Here is a 24,773-nt window from a genome sequence, read left to right on the forward strand (position 1 = left end):
TATCTGGACACAAAACACAAGCTCTTTTCTCTACCTACAGATGCTGCCAGACCTGCTGAGATTTTCCAGCATTTTCTCTTTTTGTTTCAGATTCCAGCATCTGCAGTAATTTGCTTTTATATAAAAAGGAAATTTGCTTGAGGTTGTGACTAGTAAGATGGATAAATGTTAGCCAGCAGATGTACTGTATTTGAACTTACACAAAGCATTCATTAAGGTGCCATACGAGAGGTTATTACACAAAATTAGGACTCATGGGAAATTATTTGGCAATGATTCAAGTGTGAAATCATACCCTCTCCCCAATCTCTTCCTTGTCCACTGGAATCTCACCCTCCTCCAAGACCCCTGCTTCTCAGCGACCAATGGACCTGGTTCCACATTTGCGTGTCAATTCAAGAACTTACTTCTTTGCCTCAGCAGATTTGGGACACCACTGCCTGCTGTTCATCTTTGATATTCCACATGTGGCCGTTTCTCCTGTAACGACATAAGTGTTTTCATGAACTCCTCTGTACCTACCAGAACATAAAGGCTGCCTCCTCCCTACCCCCGAAAAGACGGATGTTCAGTTGCACATAAAATTGCGCCCCATGACCCTTACATTCATGTCAGCCATCTGGTATAATCACATGCAGGGCAGGATTCTCCGTTTCAGAGACTATAATCTCCCGCCGGAGCTGAGTTACAACTGGTTTACCATCCCCCTGGGAGCACTAACTGGTAAGCAATTTCATATTCCTTGCAATGAAAATATATGCATGGCGTGGACTAGGAGGCATTCCCAGGAAACCCTGCTATTGGTCCGCCATGTTGAGCGGACTGCCCGATAGCAAGGTCCCGCAGCCGGCCACCCCTCTGCACCGGAAATTAGGCCCTAACACGCCCCACCCTAGACTGCCTGGATGCCACTCCCTACCCCCAAGTACAGGGTGACCTGAGCCCCCCTGGGTCCCTGTGGGGGTTGCCCCTGTTACAGGAGTTTTTGGGGTGGGGGTGTCTGGTTCCTAGAGGAGGCCTAGGAAGGCAGTGCATTATTGGCGGGGGGGCGTGGGGGGTTGTTAGTGGCTCTCAGATGCACTCAGATGGTCTCTACCAGCGTTGCCCTGGCGTGATGGACTTCGCGATGGGACAAGGGGGCCATCATTGCCCTTTGGCCCACCACGAGGTCCACCACAACAGGGTCATGCTGGTAGACTGAGACCAGGGAGAGGGGGAGCGCTGACTGGCCCCTGCCATGGGCTCAGGGTGCACATGACATAATGCAGAAACTATGGGCGGGATTCTCCGACCCCTCGCCGGGGTCGGCGTGAGTCGTGCCGCCCGCCTCGGAGAATGGCGGGGTCCGGCACGACTCAATGGGCCCCAGGGTGGCCAGAATTCTCCGGCCCGCGATGGGCCGAAGTCCCACCCGCCTGTAGTCGGTCCCGCCGGCGTACATTGGAGTTGCTCCCTTACCGGCGGGACCTGACGGCGTGGGCGGCCTCCGGGGTTATTGGGGGGTCGCGGGGGGATCTGGCCCTGGAATGTGCCCCCCCCAGTGCCCTGGCCCGCGGTCGGAGCCCACCGGTCCGCGGGCTGGCCTGTGCCGTGGGGGCACTCTATTTCTTCCGCACCAGAGGCCGTGGTCATCCGCCATTCCCGGTGCAGAAGTGACTCCATGAGCGCATGCGTGGGGATGATGCTCCCGCGCATGCACGGACCCGCGCTGGCCGGCGAGTCCCTTCGGCCCCGGCTGGCGCGGCGCCAAAGGCCTTCCACGTCGGCCGGCGTGGTGTAAACCTCTCCGGCGCCGCCCTGCCCCTGAAGGTGCGGAGGATTCCGCACCTTTGGGGCGGCCCGTCGCCGGAGTGGTTCCCGCCACTCCATTGCACCGTTTCTGCCCGCCCCGCCGATTCCTGGAGAATCCCGCCCAATATCTCAAAAACGTTTTACGATCCTTGGAATATCATAGCAGTTGCCTGAGGCAGATCCACAACAATTGTCATTCTTCAGCGAGCTCCTTTGAAACCTGCCACCCACACTATCATTCGTCCTGTGCCCTTCCTCCTCCTGCAGCATCCCCCCCTTTCCCCCAGCAGCACCGAGTCTGTCTCAATGTGCGTTTCGTCCTGACCATCGGTTAATTCCATTAATCGGTCAGCCAGTGTGAAATAGCTGCCGGAAGACAATCGTGGGGCAAGAGGGGATTTTACCTCCGCTTCTACTCTTGCCAGTTGCGCTCTCCTGACAAGCCAAAAATTCAGGCCTGTGTCTTGAAAAGGAATTGATTTCCCATCTCTGTCTGTTTGTGATAAATTACTTTCCCTGATCGTTGCTATGCAGTGCACTGGACAATATCAGGTAGCAACCTTGTGTGAAAGTAAGTGGATTGATCACTTGATGGTATCCAGTTAGGGTGCTTATTAAAATTTACATGTACTTAACACTGTCGGGAAAGAAAAGGTGAATAAGTTGGAAGGGTGTGAAAATGATAAAATGCTGAGAGTGAAAAGTTCTGTCGGCAAAGCAGACCGTGCTTTCAGTAAATAGGGTTACAGCTTTTCACTGGTGCTGAATTTTGAGTGGCCAACTTTAGACGTTTAAATTACATGCTGCTTTTTGATTTTCTTGCAGGCTATCAAACTACGAGAAGATTGTGGTTGCCCTTCTTTATCATCCGTAGATCCACGATTGGTCTTCAGACTCAGCGTACAGGAGATGTTGAAGCTTTCAAAGAAGAAGGAAGAATCATTCAGCATAGATTCTGGAATTAAGCAGCTACCTCAGTACCATGAGCCTAGGACAGCCATTATCGAGAGACTACCTACTGTAGTTTCAGTACAGGCACTCCAAAGCACACAAAATACTCATAAATAAATGTATTTCATTTTATCCAATATCATGGCATGAAAATCAGTATTTTGTGTTCCTTTTTAAACTGTAATGGTGAGAAGTCTCCATGTCAGTCATGGTCCCAAAGCAAATATTCAACCTTTGATGTGGAGATGCCGGCGTTGGACTGGGGTGAGCACAGTACGAAGTCTTACAACACCAGGTTAAAGACCAACAGGTTTGTTTCGATGTCACTAGCTTTCGGAGCGCTGCTCCTTCCTCAGGTGAATTCACCTGAGGAAGGAGCAGCGCTCCGAAAGCTAGTGACATCGAAACAAACCTGTTGGACTTTGTACATGAATTTTGAGGATCCTTCCCATGGTCCTCTATTTGTTTCCTTAATTAAGTCTGGTTCCATTTTTGTACACTGTAGTAAATCTGTTTCTCTTAGAAAAATATAATTTGTATGGTGCATTTTTGATGAGAGAATATCAACTGGTGCTGTTGCTCCTTTGTAATGGTGTTCTCGTTAGTGAAGCTCCCTTTAAAGAAGGCTAGGTCAAAAATAACCATGAAAAAGATATAAAAGAATGAAGTAGTGTATGTGAATAAAGTAGGAGATGCTAGCATTGCATAATGTTACTGGACTAGTAAGCTGGAGGGCGAGACTAATGCTCTGGAGACATTAATTCGCATCCCACCACAGCAGCTGCGAGAATTTAGTTTCAGTTCATTAGTAAATCTGGAATAAAATGCTAGTCCTGTTAATGATCATTAAGCTATCGGATTGTCATTAAAACCCATCTGGTTCACTGATGACCTTCAGGGGGACTTAATCTTCTGTCCTTACCCAACCTGGCCTGCATGTGACTCCAGACCAGCAGCAATGCAGTTGACTCTTTCACAGCCCTCTAAAATGGTCTAGCAAACCACTCAGATTCAAGTGACCCACCACAACTCCTGCTGAAGGAAGGTTGGGTAAAAAGCATGTGGCTTTGCCAGTGACCCTTGCACTACAAGAAGACATTTTTAAAAGGCCGTATGCAGGAGCATAAGTTGTGGGGGCAGTGGAAATTTAACATGAAGAACAAAAGTAAACACATGTATGACAATTTAGATCACCATGGTCGAATGGTAATGTGACATTTAGAGCTATCCTTCTTAACATATCAGATCCTAGTAAAATCCAAACGTCAATCTGCATGTAAAACTTAAATTTGACTGCATCATTTTTTAAAACAGTGCTGAATTATTCTCTCTTTTTCTGCTTCCGTGCCACAAAAATCAAAATTCTGCTGGTAATGGAGCAACTGCCTCTGCTTTTCTGTAACTTCCAGCGAACATGTAAATGATCTCGCTTCGATCTTAAATTTTAATGTAAGATTGAGAACTGCAGCACCTGTTCCTCCACTCATTAGTGCACTTTCACTGGGCCGCACTAATGTCATATAAAATGGGTTTTCCATTATCGATTTGCTTATCAATTGCAACAAGGTTGCAGAATTTCTTATACATCTAAAGGAAAATAAATATATTTTTATGAACTAACAGTTGGTGCTTTTCTCATTTACTCTGTGCAGATAATAATGAATGCTTTGTACACTCAAGAGAAAATACATGTTGTTGTTTAAATATAAGATGTACAACATTGGCAGGTCCTATGCAGGCACAGATGTTTCAGGAATGTTTTACTGCTTTGTTTTTTATTGTTAATAAGCTGCAAAATTACCAATTTTTTAAAAAATGTTTTATTCCAAACTTATACAAAAGGTGACAAAACAAACAATTTGGGGAGCACAAACTCCCCAACACACAACTAAATACTTTGTACAAACGTTTCCCTTTTTCACCCCCCCCTCTCGTGCCTGCAGCAAACAGCTCCTCAAACACGGCCACGAACATCCCCCACCTTGTCTCGAATCCCACTGCTGAACCCCTTAATTCGTACTTGACCTTTTCCAGCCAAAGAAAGTCAGATAAGTCCCCAGCCAGGCCACCGCCCCCAGCGGCATTGCGGACCCACTATTCGAATAGGTTTCCTCACCGGGCAATCAGAGAGGTGAAGGCCACAACGTCAGGCTTCCGCCTCTCCATCAGCTCCGGCTTCTCCGATATCCAGAACCCATCCCCCACTATCCTTGTTAGCACCGCGAACACGACCGCCCAGAATCGTTCCAACTTTTCGCAGTTCCAGAGCATATGTGTAATTCACTGGTCCCCACCCACACTTCTCTGCCACTCCCTGGAAGAACCCATTCATTCTTGCCCGAGTCATATGTACACTGTGTACAACCTTAAACTGTACCAGGCGCATCCTTGCACACGAGGTCTTATTTACCCTTCGTAGCGCCTCACTCCATACTCCCCAGTTTATCTCCCCTCCCACGTCTCAATTTTCACCACCTGCTCATCTCCCTGCTCTCCCAGCCGCCCATATAGGTCTCCCAAAATTGCTCAGTTCTCCCCCAATTTATGCTCCTGATAAGAGTCATTGGCCACTTCTGGGTCTCAAAATAATATTCCCGGTCTTCATAAGTCACCCATGGTTTCACCCCAAAAGTGATCTGCCGTCGATATAACACCGCCTTTGCCTTGTTGAACCTCGCACGCCATTTTGCCAGTTCAGCTCCGCTGTCCTGGTATGTTCAGACCTTGTTCTCCCATTCGCAGTTCCACTTCTCCCTGGCCTACTTCAAAGATCTCTTTCTCCACAAACATGTGGAGTCTCACGATCACTGCCCATGGTGGCTCCCCAGCTCAGCTTCTGCCTTAGGATCCTGTGCACTCTATCCTCCTCAGGTCCTGTCCAGCACCCCCTCCGCCACCAGTCTCACCAGCATCCTCAAAACTTACCTTGTGGCACTCGCACCTTCTACTCCTTCAGGCAGGCCAAGGCACTCGCACCTTCTACTCCTTCAGGCAGGCCAACTATTCTCAGATGCTGCTTCCTCAACCTTTTTCCTGCTTCTTCACCATTGCTCTCAAAATCTTGCAAAGGTCTCCTAAGAGCCCTGCCTGCAGTGCCACCACTATCGTTGTGTTCAGAGATTACCCTCATGATCTCTCGGATCTGAGACCCCTGTGCCTCCAGACATTTTTTCACCCTCTCCATCGAGCCTTTCAGGGATGTCATAGCCCTTCGATTGATCCTCCTGCATCTCCTTACTCTGCTGGCGGAACTCTTCCTTGATGAAGGCCATCAACTGTTCCATATAGGGCTTGCCAACTTGCACTGACCTTTCCCCCTCCGCCATCTTTCCACTTGCTGCTGCGCCACAAGTCTCTTCCAACTCCTTGGCCAGATCTTTCACCTTCTGCCTGGTTTTGTAAACAGCAGACGTGCCACTCCTGACAGGATCTTCTCCTCTGACCTCCAGTTACACTTTTCTGTCGAACTTATACCCGATTTGGGGTAAAATGGGCTTCAAGCAGGAGCTGCCCTGTGTGACCACTCACACCATGGCCATCGCCGGAAGTCATCAAAATCACCAATTTATTTTGGCCGGGATGTTCCCTATCATACAATTCATTTGGTGCTACTGTTACTAAGAACAAACTATAATGTTGCACAAACATCTGCTAAAACGGAAGGTTCAAATTAATTATTTCATTATAAATTGTTAGTCATCGCTTCTAATTTCAAGCACATTTGTCCACATGTTATGGAAACATGTGGTAGCATTTAACTTGGAGGCCAGAATGTAGACCTGAAAAGGTCACATTACGAGAACTGCAAACACATCATTGAGGACCACTGTAACGACCACTTTCCGCTATCTCCCAAGGTAAAGGGAGGTGGAAATGGAAGTAAACTTCTGAATTGACACTGAGCCCAGGTTGGTTTGTGTAATGAACATTGATCCCAGCCTTTAAATTTGAATTATTTTTCATTCTTCACTACCTTTCTTGTCCACTGAAAGTCTTGTATTCATGCTGGAACACTGTTACAGATAGTGGTGGCTCTTTTGGAGCCCTTCAAGTAACAATTGGAGGAAGATTTGTGTGGAACTGGGCTGCAAAATATAGCTTCGTAACTGCAGTGTGTTGGCTACCAGTTTATCTGCAAAGTGATGTGATTTGATGCCAGACATGCCATTTTGAAACTTGCTGCTCTAATTAATTGTCTTAAACATACCAGCTAAATCTTTACTCAGCAGCATGAGGGACCATTGACCAGTTCTATTTGAAGGGATTATCACAAACTTGTCCCTCAGGCTGCAGCACGAGAGGTAGATGGTGTAGAAGCAGCAAAGAAGACAAGCTGATCACAGGGGAAGGAGGATGACAGGGAGAAAGGATTTCAGCAGTAGAACAGACAATACTAGGGAATTACAGGAGCACTTCTATTCCCACCTAAGCCCGGAGCTGTATTTTCAGTGTTTGCACTTCATCAAGGAGAGGGTTACAGAACTCTGGTACCTCTTGGAACCAGACCTACAACCACAGAGGACAACACTGCCAGTGTCCATAAAGATGACCATTTCTCTGTGCTCGAAACTTTCCAGGCTGGAGCACAGAAGAGTTAACATCTTGCAGATTAATGTCCATTGCTGCAGTAGAGATGTGCCAGAGGCTATAAAGACTAGGAGAGGGGGTTCCCTTGTCCCCTCTGTAAATAGAAACAGCAGTCTTTGCCAAGTTAGTGGGCTTCTCCAGGATGCGGGTTGCCATCGATGGCACATAGGTAGCTTTGTAGATGCCACATCGCAATGGTGAGATATATGGAAACCGCAAAGATATGCAACTATGCTCAGCACACCATGCAGCTGAAATGTTGGTCTGCTATCTTGATGTCTTCGTCCTGCACCAGTCTGCTGTTATATCAACTTTTCAAACCAGAACATGGCTATGTTGTAACAAAGGCTAACCCCACACCTGGCTCAGAGAAACATAGAAAATAGAAGCATAAGCAGGCCATTCAGCCCTTCGAGCCTGCCCTGCCATTCATTACGATCATGGCTGATCATCAACCTCAATACCCTGATCCCACCTTCCCCCCCATATTCAAATCCTCTCACAATGATGGCCAACATGCCATTTGCCTTCTTTACTGCCTGCTGTACCTGTCCACTTACTTTGAGGGACTGATGCATGAGGACTCTTAAGATCTCGCTGAATATCCTTCTCAATTTATTCGAATGATCTGCATTCCTACTTATGGCTACCGAAGTGGATAACCTCACATTTATCCACATTATACTGCAGCTGCCATACACGTGCCCACTCACTCAGCCTGTCCAAATCCCGCTGAAGCATCTCTGCATCTTCCTCACAGCTCACCCTCCCATCCAACTTTATATCTTCTTCAAATTTGGAGATAATACATTTAATTCCCTCGTCCAAACCACTAATCTATAATGTGAACAGTTGGAGTCCTAGCACAGGTCCTGTGAAACCCATTAGCCACTGCCTGCCAATCAGAAAAAGACCCATTTATTCCAATGTTTTGCTTCTTGTCTGCTCATCAGCTTTCTATCCATCTCAAGACACTACCTGTAATCCCATGCACTTTAACTTTACGTATTAATCTGCTATGCAAGACCTTGTCAAAAGCCTTCTGGAAGTCTATATAAATCACATCCACTGGTTCTCCATGGTCAACCCTACGAGTTACAACTTCTAGAATTCTTTGAAGATTTCTTTGAAGATTTGCAAAGCATAATTTTCCTTTCGTAAATCTATGCTGACTTTGTCTGATTACACCATTGCTTTCCAAATGGTGCGCTATAAAATCCTTGATAATGAACTGCAGCAACTTCCCTACTACCGACGTTAGGCTCACTGGTCTATAGTTCCCTATTTTTCTCTACCTCCCTTTTTGAATAGCGGGATTATATTCGCTACTGTAATAATCCACAGGAGGCAGGTGTTCCGTCACCACAGCAGTATTTATTTGCAATAACTTATATACAAGAGCAGCTCCAAACAGTGCTGCTGGCATTCCAGTTAACTTAAGACTGCCTCACAAAGCCTACACAGGTGCTTATATGGGCCCCCTCAATGAGCTATCATTGAGGGAGCTCACACTCCAATTGGCCAACCAATAATGCCAATTGGAGGTCATTACGCCCCCCCCCCCCCCAAGGTCCAAGGAATTCCTGCCAGCTGGCATTCCTCGGAGCTTCTTCCTGCTCCTCCTGTCCGGGTCTGTCACCTCTGTCGTCTGCCGGGTCGTTCTCCGATGTGGGTGGAGTGTACCTTATAGGTGTCCATCTTTTCATTGACAATCTCCTTGGAAGTTGTACTTCCTCCTCCTCGGGGAGAGGTATCGCAGCGGCCTCGTCAAACGTGTCCATCTCCGACTCTGACGACGGGGTCTGGAGAAATTGCTCGGGGCTGGGATGTGGGTATCTTTCCCGTCTGAGCTATCCCAGCTTGAGGCGGTCCTGCTTCGACTGCGCCCAGGTGTGGTTCCGCTGCCCTTATTTGGTCTAGGTGTTTCTTCAGCACCTTACCTCCTATCAAAACTTTATATGATATGGGCCCTGTTTGGGACTCTACCATACCTTTGACCAACGTTGGTCTATTCCCAAACGTCTTGACCCAAACCTGTGCCCCCACCTGGAAATGTCTCTGCTGCCGACTATTATCATGCCCCCTGCGTTGGACCTCCTGTTGTTTCTCCACTTTCCCCGTTAAATTTGGGAAAAGGAGACTCAGCCTCATTCGCAGCCGCCTTCCCATTAAGAGTTCAGCTGGTGGTATGCCCGTTGTGGAATGCGGTGTGGTCCTGTAATCAAACAGCCAGCGGGAGAGCTTTGTGTCGATTGACGCTGCCGGCTGCTTCTTGAGTCCCGCTTTTAGAGTCTGGATCGCTCTCTCTGCCAGGCCATTGGACGCTGGATGGCAAGGGGCCATTTTGATGTGGCGGACTCCGTTTCCCTTTTGGAATTTTCCAAATTCCCCACTTGTGAATGCCGTTCTGTTGTCCGACATCAATACCTCCGGAAGTCCATGTGTTGCAAACGAGGCCCTGAGCTTTTCAATTGTCGATGCTGTGCTTGCCGCGTTTACCCGGTGGACGTCCAACCATTTGGAGTGGGCGTCCACTATCACCAAAAACATTGAGCCCGGCGAGGTCAATATGCAGGCAGGTCCACGGTCTGCCTGGCCATTCCCACGGGTGCAATGGCGCAGCTGGTGGCACTCTTTGCCCCTGTAGGCACTCCTGGCACCGATGTACCAAGGCTGCTATGTCTGTGTCTAATCCTGGCCACCAAACATAGCTTCGAGCTAGCATCTTCATTTTAGACACCCCTGGGTGTCCGTGATGTAACTCGGTTAAGATTGCCCAACAGCCCTGAGCTGGGACTATTACCCGGGCTTCCCATAATAGGATACCATCTTCTACGGTTATTTGGTCCCTTCTGCTCCACTATGGGTGCATCTGGGGCTCCACTGGTCTCTCCAGTTCCCCTGTTAGCAGTAAATGATTCATCTTGGCCAAAACTGGGTCTTTTTGCGTCCACAACCGAATATGTTGTGCGTCCACTGGTAGGGTGTCCAAAAAATTGAGTCATTACAGTCTCCTCTACTTTCGGTATTAGCAGCAGGGTATCTGGGAGGGGAAGTCTGCTCAAAGCATCTGCATTTGCTACTCGCGTTCCCGGTCTGTGCTCCAGAACATATCTATACGCCGCCAGTAGCAACACCCAGCGTTGGATTCTAGCTGATGCAATCTGGGGTATTGACTTGTCTTCTTTTAATAACCCTAATAACGGCTTATGGTCCATCACTATGGTGAATTTCCGCCCGTACAGATACTGGTGAAATTATTTTACTGCAAATATCACCACCAGTCCTTCCTTCTCAATTTGGGCGTACTTTCTCTCAGCCATCGCCAAGGTCCTCGAAGCTTGGGTTTTGGCCGTTCTTCCCCATTCCTTCCTCTATGGGCTAAGAGGGTCCGCACGCCGACAGCAGTATAACCTGTTTCCTTCCGTCCTCCGTTATCTTATTGGCCTGGAAAAAGTAACACATTCTCTCCACATACTGGGACCAGTCCTCAATAGTCGGATCGAATGCATCCAACTTCCCAAAAAGAGGCATTTTTGAAAGAGCAAGGCTTACCCTCCGAGTGCGGCAGCTGGTCTCCGCAAGGTTCTTTGTTTACCTCGTCGCCACTGTAATAATCCACAGGAGGCAGGGGTTCCATCACCACACCAGTATTTATTTGCAATAACTTATATACAGCAGCACCTCCAAACAGTGCTGCTAGCATTCCAGCCAACTTAAGACTGCCTCACAAAGCCTACACAGGTGCTTATATGGGCCCCCTCAATGAGCTATCATTGAGGGAGTTCATACTCCAATTGGCCAACCAATAATGCCAATTGGAGGTCATTACAGCTACCCTCCAATCTGTAGGAACCATTCCAGAGTCCAAAGAATTTTGGCGAATGACCACCAGTAGAACATAGAACATACAGTGCAGAAGGAGGTCATTCGGCCCATCGAGTCTGCACCGACCCATTTAAGCCCTCACTTCCACCCTATCCCCGTAACCCAATAACCCCTCCTAACCTTTCTTTGGTCACTCAGGGCAATTTATCATGACCAATCCACCTAACCTGCATGTCTTTGGACTGTGGGAGGAAACCGGAGCACCCAGAGGAAACCCACGCAGACACGGGGAGAACGTGCAGACTCCGCACAGACAGTAACCAAGCCGGGAATCGAACCTGGGACCCTGGCACTGTGAAACCACAGTGCTAACCACTTTTGCTACTGTGCTGCTATATCTAGGGCCACATCCTTTAGAACTCTGGGATGAAGATTATCTGGCCCTGGAGATTTGTCCACCTTCAATCCCATTAATTTCCCCAAAACCACTTCCGGTTGCGGCTATGCCTAGGTAGGTCGCACAGTCGGCAGCTCCTGCCGATAACGGACTTTTGGACCCTTTTAAGGAGCTCCAGCGGCATTTGGACGACGATTCCCGGTGTGGGAAGGAAACAGTGAGGGTCCCCCAGCGCTGTATGGAGTGGACCAGGATTGGATCGGTCAAAAAAGTGGCTTGAGAGAAGAGAAGAGAATGGGGGTGGAAAAACAAGATGGCAGCGGGCGGGGATCAGGCAGCGTGGGCCCAGTGGTCCCGGGAGCAGCAGGAGTTTTTAAGAAGCTACTTTGCTGACTTGAAGGCGGAGATGTTGGTCCCTATGAAGGCATCGATTGAAAGGCTGGTGGAGACCCAGAAGATGCAGGGAACGGCGATCAAGGAGGTGCAGCAGAAGGCCAATGATAATGGGCCTGGCGTTCAGAGTGGAAGCGCACGAGGCGCTGCACAAAAAGCTGAAGGACCTGGAGAATAGGTCGAGGAGGCAGAACCTGCGGATTTCAGGTCTCCTTGAAGGCGTGGACGGGTCGGATGCTGGGGCATGTGTCACCATGATGCTGAGTACGCTGATGGGCGCGGGGGCCTTCCCGAGGCCCCTGGAGCTGGATGGGGCGCACAGAATCCTGGCAAGGAGGCCGAGGGCGAACCAGCCACCGAGGGCTATGGTGGTAAGGTTCCACCGCTTCACCGACAGGGAGTGTGTCCTGCGATGGGCGAAGAAGGAGTGGAGCAGCAGGTGGGTGAACACCGAGATCCGGATTTATCAGGACTGGAGTGCAGAGCTGGCCAAGACGCGTGTAGGATTCAGTCGGGCCAAGGCAGTCCTCCATGGGATGGGGGTGAAGTTTGGGCTGCTACAGCCGGCGAGGCTGTGGGTCACATACCAGGACCAACACCATTATTTTTATACGCTGGATGAGGCGTGGACTTTCATCAAGAACGAAGTTGGACTCGAGTTAATGGATTGCAGTATGTAATGGGGGTTGTTGGTGAGGGGGATGGGACGGTGTTTGGGTGGGGTTTCCCCCACATTTTCTTGTGTCTTTGTGGCCCTCGGGGATTTGGGTGAGGTCGCAGTTGAGAGGAGCTGCGTCACAAGGGGTGGGGTCGGCCCAGGCAGGGACGAGGTTTTTCACACGAAATGGTGGGGGCGTTACCTGAAGTGGGTGACATTACTGTGTTCGATGTACGCATTGGCTCATATGGGGTGTGGGGGGTGGACTTTCTCTAGCCCACTTAGGTGGGGGGGGGGGGCTGGAGATTTGGATGGGGAATTCACAGGGGGATTGGAGGTTGAGGCGGGAGCGGCCGGGGTCAGCATGAGTCAGCTGGCTTACGGAAGGAGTGCAATGGGGGGGGCGGGGGGGGGGGGGTTTAAGCAGTTGCTTGGCCGGGGGGGGGGGGGGGGGGGGGGGGTTGTGGGGGGGGGACTGAGTTGCTGCTGTGCTGATTGAGGGGGAATCGATGGTAAGAGGGAGATATGGGGTGGGGAGCCTCTGCCTGGGGGGCTTGAGGGTGCGGGAGGCGCGGGCACGTGGCTGGCCTAAAAAAGGAGATGGCTATTTGGCAGGAGGGGTGGGTGGGTAGCTCCCCGATCCGGCTGATCACGTGGAACGTGAGAGGCCTGAATGGGCCGGTCAAGAGGGCCCGGGTGTTTTTGCACTTAAAGGGGCTAAAGGCAGACGTAGCCATGCTGCAGGAAACACACCTGAAGATTGCGGATCAAACCAGGCTGAGGAAGGGATGGGTGGGGCAGGTTTTTCACTCAGGGCTGGATGCGAAGAACAGGGGGGTCGCAATCTTGGTGAGTAAGTGGGTGGCGTTTGAGGCGATGGGTATTATGGCAGATAAGGGGGGTCGTTATGTAATGGTGAGTGGCAGGCTGCAGGGGGCCCGGGTGGTGCTCGTGAATGTGTATGCTCCGAACTGGGACCATGCAGGGTTCATGAAGCGGATGCTGAGCCGGATTCCGGATCTGGAGTCATGTAGTTTGGTAATGGGAGGGGACTTTAATAGGGTCCTGGACCCGATATTGGATCGGTCTAGGTCGAGGTCGGGTAAGAGGCCGGCAGCGGCCAAGGTCCTGAGGGTGTTCATGGACCAGATGGGGGGAGTGGATCAGTGGAGATTTGGGCCAGGCCAAGGGCGAAGGAGTTTTCCTTCTTCTCCCATGTACACAAGGCTTACTCGCGGATAGATTTTTCTGTGGTAAGCAGGGCGCTAATTCCCAGAGTGGAGGGGGCGGAGTACTCGGCCATTGCGATCTCAGACCATGCCCCGCACTGGATGGAGCTGGGGATGGGGGAGGAGAGAGTCCAACGCCCGCCGTGGCGAATGGACGTGGGACTACTGGCGGACGAGGAGGTCTGTGGGCGGGTCCGGAGGTGCATCCAAAGATATGTGGAGGCCATTGATAATGGGGAGGTTTCGGTGAGTGTGGTCTGGGAGGCGCTGAAGGCAGTGGTCAGGGAGGAGCTAATCTCAATCAGGGCCCACAGAGAGAAGAGGGAGAGGATGGAGAGGGAGAGGTTGGTGGGGGAGATACGGAGGGTGGAGAGGAGGTATGCGGAATCCCCCGAGGAGGGGTTGTTGAAGGAGCACCGGAGCCTTCAAATGGAGTTTGACTTGCTAACCACGGGGAAGGCTGAGGCCCCGTTGAGGAAGGTACAGGGGGCAGTGTATGAGTATGGGGAGAAGGCAAGTCGGATGCCGGCGCATCAGCTGCGGAAGAGGGAGGCGGCTAGGGAGATTGGGGGAATTAGAGATAGGGAGGGGAACATGGTGCTGAGCTCAGCTAAGATAAACGAGGTCTTTAAGGACTTTTATGGTAAATTATACAAGTCAGAACCCCCGGAGGGAGGGGAGGGGATGAGGCAGTTCCTGGACCAACTCAGGTTTTCAAAGGTGGAGGAAGGGCGGGTAGAGGGATTGGGGGCCCCAATTGAGATTGAGCTGTTGGGCCCGTTGCTGTTGAGGACTATTAACGAGGCCAAGGAAAAGGGTCGCAGGCTCTGATCTTGCTTAACCTTAAACGTGATAAGGACCCGCTGCAATGTAGCTCCTATAGGCCGATTTCGCTCGTTAATGTGGATGCCAAGCTGTTGGCCAAGATCTTGGCCACTAGGATTGAGGACTGTGTCCCGGGAGTGATTCATGAGAATCAGACGGGGTTTGTGAAGGGCAGGCAGCTGAATACGAATGTGCGGAGGCTTCTGAATGTGATCATGATGCCCTCGGAGGGTGGGGACACAGAAGTGGTAGCAGCAATGGATGCGGAGAATGCCTTTGACCGGGTGGAGTGGGAGGACCTGTGGGAGGTGTTAGGCAGATTTGGGTTTGGGGAGGAATTCATAGGGTGGGTCAAATTGTTGTATCAGGCCCCGGTAGCGAGTGTTTCGATGAACCGGCGGCGGTCGGTGTACTTTAGACTATATCGTGGAATGAGGCACGAGTGCCCCTTGACCCCCCTGCTGTTTGCCCTGGCGATTGAGCCACTGGCCATGGCATTGAGGGAGTCCAGAAACTGGAGGGGGTAGGAGCACCGTGTTTCGCTGTATGCGGATGACCTGCTTCTGTACATTACGGATCCGGTGTAGGGGATGGGGGAGGTCATGCGGATACTTAGGGATTTTGGAGACTTCTCGGGATACAAGCTAAATGTGGGAAAAAAGCGAGCTTTTTGTGGTGCATGCGAGGGGCCAGAGAAAGAGGTTGGGTTGGGAGAGCTACGGCTCAAGATGGTGGAGAGGAACTTTCAGTACTTGGGCATCCAGGTGGTCAAGAGTTGGGGGGTCTTGCACAAGCTCAATTTAGTGCAGCTGGTGGATCAGATGGAGGAGGACTTTAGGTGGTGGGACATGCTGCCACTCTCCCTGGCGGGCAGGGTGCAGTCCATAAAGATGACGGTCCTCCCTAGGTTCTTGTTCGTCTTCCAGTGCCTGCCCATTCTCATCCCCAAGTCCTTATTCAAGCGGGTAAATAGGAGTATTATGGGATTTGTGTGGGCAAATAAGACCCCGCGGGTTAAGAGACTGTTTATGGAGCGCAGTCGGGGGGTGGGGGGGAGGGGGGGGGGGGGGGGGGGGGGGTTGGCACTGCCGAACTTGTGCAGCTATTACTGGGCAGCGAATGTGTCTATGATGGGAGGGAGACGGGGCGGCGTGGAAACGGTTGGAAGCGGCGTCCTGTACAGATACTAGCCTGGGGGCACTGGTGACGGCACCGTTGCCGCTTCCGCCGAAACGGTATACCACGAGCCCGGTGGCGGTGACACTGGGGATTTGGGGGCAATGGAGACGGCATGGGGAGGTAGGGGCCTCAGTCTGGACACCGATACGGAACAACCACAGGTTTGTTCCAGGTAGGATAGACGGCGGGTTCCTAAGCTGGTACAGGGCGGGAATCAAAAGGATGGGGGACTTTTTTATCGATGGGACTTTTGCCGGTCTGAGGGTGCTAGAGGAGAAATTTGGGTTGCCCCCGGGGAACACTTTTAGGTACATGCAGGTTCGGGCGTTTGTGAAAAAGCAGGTGGGGGAATTCCCTCTACTACCCGCCCGGAGGATATAGGACAGGGTGGTCTCGGGCGTGTGGTAGGGGATGGCAAAGTATCGTACATATACCAGGAGCTGCAGGAGGCGGAGGAGGCCTCGGTGGAAGAGCTGAAGGGCAAGTGGGAGGAGGAACTGGGTGAGGAGCTGGATGAGGGCCTGTGGGCTGACGCCATGGGCAGGGTCAATTCCTCCTCATCTTGGGCCAGGCTGAGCCTGATTCAGTTCAAAGTGGTGCACCGGGCGCATATGACAGGGGCGAGAATGAGTAAGTTCTTTGGGGTAGAGGACAGGTGTGTGAGATGTTCAGGGAGCCCAGCGAACCACACCCATATGTTTTGGACATGCCCGGCACTGACGGAATTTTGGAAAGACTTTGCAAAGGCTATGTCCAAGGTCTTGGACACGCGGGTAAAACCGAGCTGGGGGATAGCGATATTTGGGGTATCGGATTATCCGGGAGTGCAGGAGTCGAAAGAGGCCGGAGTTCTGGCCTTTGCCTCCTTGGTAGCCCGGAGAAGGCTCTTGTTAATGTGGAGGGACGCGAAGCCCCCAAGCGTAGAGGTTTGGGTCAGTGACATGGCGGGATTTCTCAGGTTGGAGAAGATGAAGTTTGCCTTGCGAGGGTCCTTGCAGGGGTTCTCCAGGCGGTGGCAACCATTCCTTGACTTTCTCGCGGAACGTTAGATGGAGGTCAGCAGCAGCAGCAATCCCGGGGGGGGGGGTTGATTTCATTTTATTTGTAAGGGGCAAATGCCCTACCTTGTTTTGTTTTGTTTGTTAAATTGTTAATTTGTTAGAGGGTTAAGTTGTTTTTGATGGCATATTGTTTTGTTCTCTTTGCATTATATTTTCTTTTGTAGTGGTTTGTAAAGATTATTGAAAATCTTGAATAAAAACATCTGAAAAAAAATTCCCCAAAACCATTTCTTTACTAATACTAATTTCCTTGAGCTCCTCACTAAGACGTCCCAGTACTTCCTGTACATTATTCATGTCTTTCTTTGTGAACAGTAAGAAGTCTTATAACACCAGGTTAAAGTCCAACGGGTTTATTTGGAATCACTAGCTTTCGGAGTGTAGCTCCTTCATCAACTGAGTTACTTTTATTGAGGTTCAGGACCCTGGTCTCAGAATCAACTATATCACTATTCACCTTGATAAAGAATTCTACCAGATTCTGGTCATTCATCCCCAAGGGTTCTATCACAACCAGATTGCCAACTAATCCTTTCTCATTGCACAACACCCAGTCCAAAATGGTCTGTTCCCTTGTTGGTTCCTCAACATACTGGTCCAGAAAACCATCCCATATACACTCCAAACATTCCTCCTCGATTGTACTGTAACGAATTTGAGTCACCCAATCTAGATGCAGATTAAAGTCACCCATAATCACAGGTGTTCCTTTATTTTGATTTGATTTATTATTGTCACATGTATTAGTTTATAGTGAAAAGTATTGTTTCTTGCATGCTGTACAGACAACGCATACCGTACATAGGGAAGGAAGGAGAGACTGCAGAATGTAATGTTACAGTGATAGATCAGGTGTAGAGAAAAGATCAACTTATTACGAGGTACGTCCATTCAAAAGTCTGATGGCAGCAGGGAAGAAGCTGTTTTTGAGTCGGTTGGTAAGTGACCTCAAACTTTTGTATATTTTTCCTTAATGGAAGAAGGTGGAAGAGAGTATGTCCGGGGTGCGTGGGGTCCTTAATTATGCTGGCTGCCTATTGGAGGCAGCGGGAATTGTAGACAGAATCCATGGATGGGAGGCTGGTTTGCGTGATGGATTGGGCTACATTCACGAACTTTTGTAGTTTCCTGTGGGCTTGGGTAGAGCAGGATCCATACCAAGCTGTGATACAACCAGAAAGAATGCTTTCTATGGTGCATCTATAAAAGTTGGTGAGTGTCGTAGCTGACATGCCAAATTTCCTTAGTCTTCTGAGAAAGTAGAGTCGTTGGTGGGCTTTCTTAACTATAGTGTCGGCGTGGGGGGACCAAGACAGGCTGTTGGTAATCTGTCCACCTAAAAACTTGAAGTTGTCGACCCTTTCTACTTTGTTCCCATTGATGTAGACAGGGGCATGTTCTCCACTACGCTTCCTGAAGTCGATGACAATCTCCTTCATTTTGTTGACATTGAGGGAGAGATTATTGTCGTCGCACCAGTATACCATATTCTCTATCTCATTCTTGTACTCTGTCTCATCATTGTTTGAGATCCGACCTACTAGGTTGGTGTCATCAGCAAATTTGGAGTTGGAGGGGAACTTGGCCACACAGTCATAGGTGTACAAGGAGTATAGTACGGGGCTGAGGGCACAGCCTTGTGGGGCACCGGTGTTGAGGATGATCGTGGAGGAGGTGTTGTTGCCTATCCTACCTGATTGTGGCCTGTTGGTTAGGAAGTTCAGGATCCAGTCGCAGAGGGAGGAGCCGAGGCCCAGGCCACGGAGTTTGGAGTTTCGTAGGAATAATGGTGTTGAAGGTTGAGCTGTAGTTTATCACACGCATCTCTGATTTCCTGGCTAATGCTATTCCCAACATTATTACTGCAGTTTGGTGCTCTGTATACCACCCCTATGAATGTTGTTTGCCCTTTGATGTTTCTTAACTCAACCCTGATTCCATATCATCTGTACTAACATATTTCCTCAATATTGTATCAATATCTTATTTAATCAACAATGCCTTTTCCTTTTCCTTTCTGTCTGTCCTTCCTAAATACTGAATAGTGGTCAATGTTCTCAGCCTTAGTCACCTTGGAGCCATGTCTCCGTAATCCCAACTATATCATTTCCCTTTACATTTATCTGCGCAACTAATCCATTTTATTTCACATGCGGCACGTGTTCGGTACAAATCCTTAAGTCTCGTCTTTTTAATATTCTTTGCCCCGCCCCTACTTCTTTTTATAGCATCAATATCTAACACAGGCCCTTGATTTCTCTGCCTGTCACTAATGAAGGATGTTTGGATGGGAGTTGCTTCAGATGACCAAACAAAAAGAGTTGGAGCTGCGCAGAATGCAGTCTGCAACACAAATATTCCTATCCTATTTCACCCTGTACAGCAGTATCTGAAACCCAATGAACATACCAACAGCAAGAAGAATTACCATAACCTGACTTTCCTTGACAACCTAACCCTAAAGGCTAAATTTGATTTAAAGCGTGAGAACCCTTTTGGAAATCCTCAGGAGCAACAACTTCAACAAGATAGTTTATAAGTTGCATTCTAGAAACAAGACCTAAAACTTGGGGGTGAATGCAGCAAGAATTAAACCTCAAGAGGAGAGATGCAGGGTCTGACAGAGGCCAGGCCACAGTATGGAGAAGGCATCGGAGAGTCTGTGCGACAAGATTCAAGTAAAGGAGGCCCTGCCCTGCAGCCTGGAGGGGCAATGGTGGGTAACTAAAAAACAGATCGAAAACCTGAGGCAAGAACTAAAGAATTAGACTCTGAAGTGAAAGCTCTGAAAAAGCAGCTGAATCAAGTTTTGCGATGTGAGAACAGGACTAAACGCTGTGCTTTTCATAAAGGTCAAGATGTATTGGCAAGGAACTATACCTCCAGTGAATAGAGCAGTACGGTATCATTGTGGTTATCACTATGGCTTCAGAGCACCAGGGTCCCAGGTTCAATTCACGGCTTGGGTCTGTGCATAGTCTGCACGTTCTCCCCGTGTCTGCGTGGGTTTCCTCCGGGTGCTCCGGTTTGTAGCCACCTAAATTGGCCAACTCCTGATTTAAAATGGAGAACGGCAAAGGCTGATGGGAAAGTCAGCCAACACAGGCAGAAACCAGCAGGTGCAGGTTTGCTGTGTATTTAACTCTGCAAAAGCCCAGACAGCATCGATACCAGCGACCATCAGCATAACAATGTAGCAGCCATCTACATACTGATGAGCAATCCCCGGGAACAATGGCAACGTTTGGGACACTCAAAACTAAGCCAGACTCCCCGGCGCCAGCAGGAGCCAACACAAAAGAGGTTAACGAACACCTCAAGACCGCCCATCGATCAGGGAACCGCTCCAGTATTGGAGAAATCGAACCAAGCGATTGGAACAAAGTCCAATCACCTAGAACCAGGTACAGGGTCCGCCCCGAAAGGCGGGAAGCCCCTGGGGACTATAAGAGTGAAGCCCCAAGTTCAACTCGCGCTCTTCGTCTGTTCGTCCTGCCCGGGTCATCCAGCAACGTGAACCAACCTAGACCGTGACCGGTGCAGTGACCACCGAAAGAAGTAAGTCTTAATTCAACGCTCGCTACGAGATAGGCGCTCCTAGCTACCAATACATACCAATTTTGAATCCTGCAGACTCAGAACCCGAACGAAAGGCCATTTGTTCCCCAGACCTGGTGGGCCAGTCCGAAGTTAAGTATAGGCCTGTTAGTTGTATAAGTAGCTTAGATGTAGAATTTGTGCATGAGTATCGATTACTGTGTATAATAAATGTGCTTTGATTTGAATCTTACTAATCGGTGTATTGAGTTATTGATCATTACTTGGACTTGAACCTCATGGCGGTATCATAAAGATACCTGGCGACTCGAGAGCAAAGGTAATAAAACGGCAATTGAACCAACCGGAAAGTTAGCAACAGGTTTCCTCCCACAAGTCCCAAAAGACGTGCTATGAGGTAATTTGGACATTCTGAATTCTCCCTCTGTGCACCCAAACAGGCGCCGGAATGTGGCGACTCGGGGCTTTTCTCAATAACTTCATTGAAGTGTTAATGTAAGCCTACTTGTAACACTAAAGATTATTAATTATTATTAGTGGATACCTGCCATAGTCTTGGCACAAACAGGAAGATTTTTGTACACCATTCAAATTCGGGATGATGTAGTATGGAGAAGACACACTGACCAACATTTAGCAGCTAGAACAAGGTTACCAGAGGCAGAGCCAACCAAGAGTCTGCAACAAACTGTGCCAAGTGAAGACCTGTACATACCTGAGAACCTGACAATACCAGAAACAACTGTGAAAGACAGTACCTCAGTTGAGGATATTTCAATACTCCAGTTGAGGCAACAACAGGCAACGTCCAAACTACACCAATAACACCAAAGATTACAGTCAACACAAAGGAGTAGACGCCTGAGGTTCGCCGACAACCACACAGGAAACAACGACCTCCGAAACCTCTAACGTATTGACTGTTGTGTTTGTTAATTGTTCATATTGTAAATTTTGATCGTTAACGTTATATTGTGTTTAATTTCAAGAACCTCTGATGTAACTGGGGGAAAAAAGTGTTGTGTATCCATGTTTGTTCCGAGTTGGAACAAGGTCACTTTAAGAGTTTGATCATGTGAAGTACTGATGACATTATCTGCAATTTGGATGGGCTAACAGTCGGTCTGTTCTAACAGCTTGTAGAGAAGGCACCTTTCCAATAAAGTTCTTGTTTGTTTGTACCTTAGTGGTCTGTAAGCTTCTTTTTAAATCACCACACAATGGAATATAACACCCTTATTCCAGACAGGGACATATCAAAGGTACAAAGCAATACAGACTGAACTGTCATCTCCTATGGAGATAATGGAAGCTGATTATCACCTCCGCAAAAATCATATCCTGTAAGTTATGTCCCCTGCCTGTTTGCGGGGTTTTCCCCTTCCAGGAATATACAGAGGACTGAGGTGAAATGTCAACTGCAAACCTGGTAAGTGTGGACTGGTGTTAGGGTGTCAGAGTGTGTGACAGAGAAACAAGGAAAGATAGCAGCAGTCACTCATGCTCTGACATAAAATAAAAGTCTCTCTTTCTCTAATTACTCGAAGCAGGTCAAGTCAGCAAAGCCACAATTGAAAAAGAAGCAACTCAGCTCCTCTCAACTAAACTGCAGAACCCTGGAATCCCCAACCGAACTGCTCAACTGCTGAATTCAGCACTACTGGAATCACAAATCCAAAACAGCTGCAATGTTTCACCATCTACTCAGCATGGACAAGTCAAAGACTGATTCGTATATCTTTTTATTTTTGGACTTATTTCTCATTGCTAATCTGTAAGTATATATGTGCATGTATTTTACTATTTTCTGATAGTTTAGTAGCTACTAAACTCACTCTTTCTTTAATTCAAGTAAGCCTAGCTAAATTGCCTCCTTTTAAAATATAAATGCCTTGGCTCTGGGAAAAAGGACCCACAAGGGAAAGAATCCTTTTCAAATTAATCTTCTTGTAGCGATCAACTAAGGAGGTTGAATAAATGAAATGAGTCAGCCCTTTTCTCCTCATTCAGGGGGCATAAAAATTTGGGGTCTCCCATCCAGAACTTAAGAAATTGGGGCTTGTGGTGAGACAGTTCGCACAGAGAAGGTTGAGGGTAACAAAGCTGGGGACCGGGTAACAGCTCATCGAGCAGACAATTGGAATGCTGAACGTTTCTGCTGCCTCAACTGCTTTTGAGCAGCTTTCCAATATTGGATGGAATGGTTGTCCCAATTTGTGGGAGGCTCTTGCATTGTTACACACTGACCGACATGAAGTTGTGAGGTGGACCAACGCCCTGAGCTCAGAAACGGGTGGTAGGAACATGCAATGTAGAGGACACGGACAAAGATTTCTGACCAATGACCAACACTAAGGCTGATATGGAATTTCTTTAAAAAATAAAGACTGGATAAAGATATCACACACATGCACACACGCACACACAATGCCACCGGGCGGTGACTAATCAGCAGACACTCTGATTACAGAAACTGACCTAGACAATGGCCTCTCGGGTATGTGTGAAGGTCTTTCTTCCCAAGATACAGAAATCACAGCCATTTTTGGCAAGTATCTGGAGACAACCCCTGTTGCGAGCAGGAAATGACCACATGCAGGCTGTCTTTACATGGCCAGTGTGGGATTGATAATCTAATCAACTGATTTAAAACATGATACATATGCCGAGAAACCAGGAACAGAATAAAACCACAGCCCTCAAGGACATTGGGGCTGCAAGTGGAAGTCTTATTTGGTCGATCATTGGAAGTCATGTGGATGAATGTGTCCAACGGATAGACCATCCAGGGAACAAGCTCCAGCACATATGTCTTACGAAGGAACTGGTGTTGCAAGTATATACTGGTCTGGATTCTCCACTTTGCGATGGTGGAAACTTGAATCACCATCGGGCAGAGAATCACAGGTAATACAAAAATCAAGGTTTGCACCCGGTGCCGATTCCAACACTATGCTCCCGTACCTTGTTGGCAGCGATATCGCAGTTTGCACCCGGCGCCAACGGATCCATGCAAAACCATCATCTACATGGATTTCAATATTCTGCAATGCTCCACCCCTCTTAGGTGGAAGTCTTGTGGTTGCAAATTAGTGGAAATATTTACAAGCAGGAATGGGCACTTTGGCTGCGGAGGGGGAGTGGGAGGCTAAACAAACACTGTAAAACGCTTGAAAATTATCGGGCTTGGTTTGGGGGGGGGGGGGGGCAGTAGCGGGGAGTGACTTGGTGCCATGATGTCCGGGGACTTGGGTGTCTTCCTTGGGATTGGGGTGGTCTGGCTCAGACCACCATTGCTGCAGTCTGTTTTTTAAATGCACCCCTTTAATGCTACTTACAAACTCCTGGCTGCTCACACTGCTGAGTGCTGCCTGTTCCATTTGAATCCTCAGAAGGCCTCTGGTAATTTGGGAGCCCACCCATGCCCCCCCTCTGTCCCAGAGGCCTCACGAGTGACACCCACCCCTCTGATTCTCCTCCTGGTGAGACAGGCAATGCTGACTGCTTCTGTCACCACCTTCCAGGCAGTGTTTAGAAGGGCAGGTTGAGTCTGCAACCCACCCTGGGGAAGAGGGTGTCCCTCTGCTTCTCACTGGCATGGAGCTGTGAGTCCACCTCGGGCTCCACAACGCGATGGGGAAGGAGGGGGTGGGGGCAGGTTCCTGTGAACCACCTTGGTGGCTGCACTGAGTGTGTGGTCAGTGGACCACAGCTCCAGCTGCCAGACTCTTTACCACTAACCCCGGCCCCAGCGGTTACAATGCCCGCTGGGCCTGGAATTGCTCTAAATTCACGCTGGCCAAGTGCTGTCCTGACTTGCTTACCAAATAGCGCTCGCAATGGAAGTGCGAATTACATGCATCTCAGTCCTGGCAGCAACACTTAGTCTCCCAAATAGAGAATTCCAGTCACTATTGCTTATAGAACATAGAACATAGAACATTACAGCGCAGTACAGGCCCTTCGGCCCTCGATGTTGGGCCGACCTGTGAAACCACTCTAAAACCCATCTACACTATTCCCTTATCGTCCATATGTCTATCAATTACCATTTGAATACCCTTAGTGTTGGCGAGTCCATTACTGTTGCAGGCAGGGCATTCCACGCCCTTACTACTCTCTGAGTAAAGAACCTACCTCTGACATCTGTCTTATATCTATCTCCCCTCAATTTAAAGCTATGTCCCCTCGTGCAAGACATCACCATCCAAGGAAAAAGGCTCTCACTGTCCACCCTATCCAATCCTCTGATCATCTTGTATGCCTCAATTAAGTCACCTCTTAACCTTCTTCTCTCTAACGAAAACAGTCTCAAG

At 49.0% G+C, this 24,773-nt stretch overlaps 1 protein-coding gene across 6 annotated transcripts in view; it reads left to right on the forward strand.

Annotated features, from left to right (window-relative positions):
* The window catches only part of oma1 (OMA1 zinc metallopeptidase), an 83,745-nt gene extending 79,383 nt beyond the window's left edge, over window positions 1–4,362 (forward strand). For all 6 annotated transcript variants that reach the window (XM_072511005.1, XM_072511004.1, XM_072511009.1 and 3 more), the window contains one exon: window positions 2,617–4,362. In XM_072511005.1, coding sequence (XP_072367106.1) covers window positions 2,617–2,859 — 243 coding nt within the window. In that variant the 3' untranslated portion in view covers window positions 2,860–4,362. The remainder of the gene's footprint in view (window positions 1–2,616) is intronic.
* Window positions 4,363–24,773: the final 20,411 nt, after the last annotated feature.

This window comes from Scyliorhinus torazame, chromosome 7 (assembly GCF_047496885.1).
Source record: "Scyliorhinus torazame isolate Kashiwa2021f chromosome 7, sScyTor2.1, whole genome shotgun sequence".
Classification (NCBI taxonomy): domain Eukaryota; kingdom Metazoa; phylum Chordata; class Chondrichthyes; order Carcharhiniformes; family Scyliorhinidae; genus Scyliorhinus; species Scyliorhinus torazame.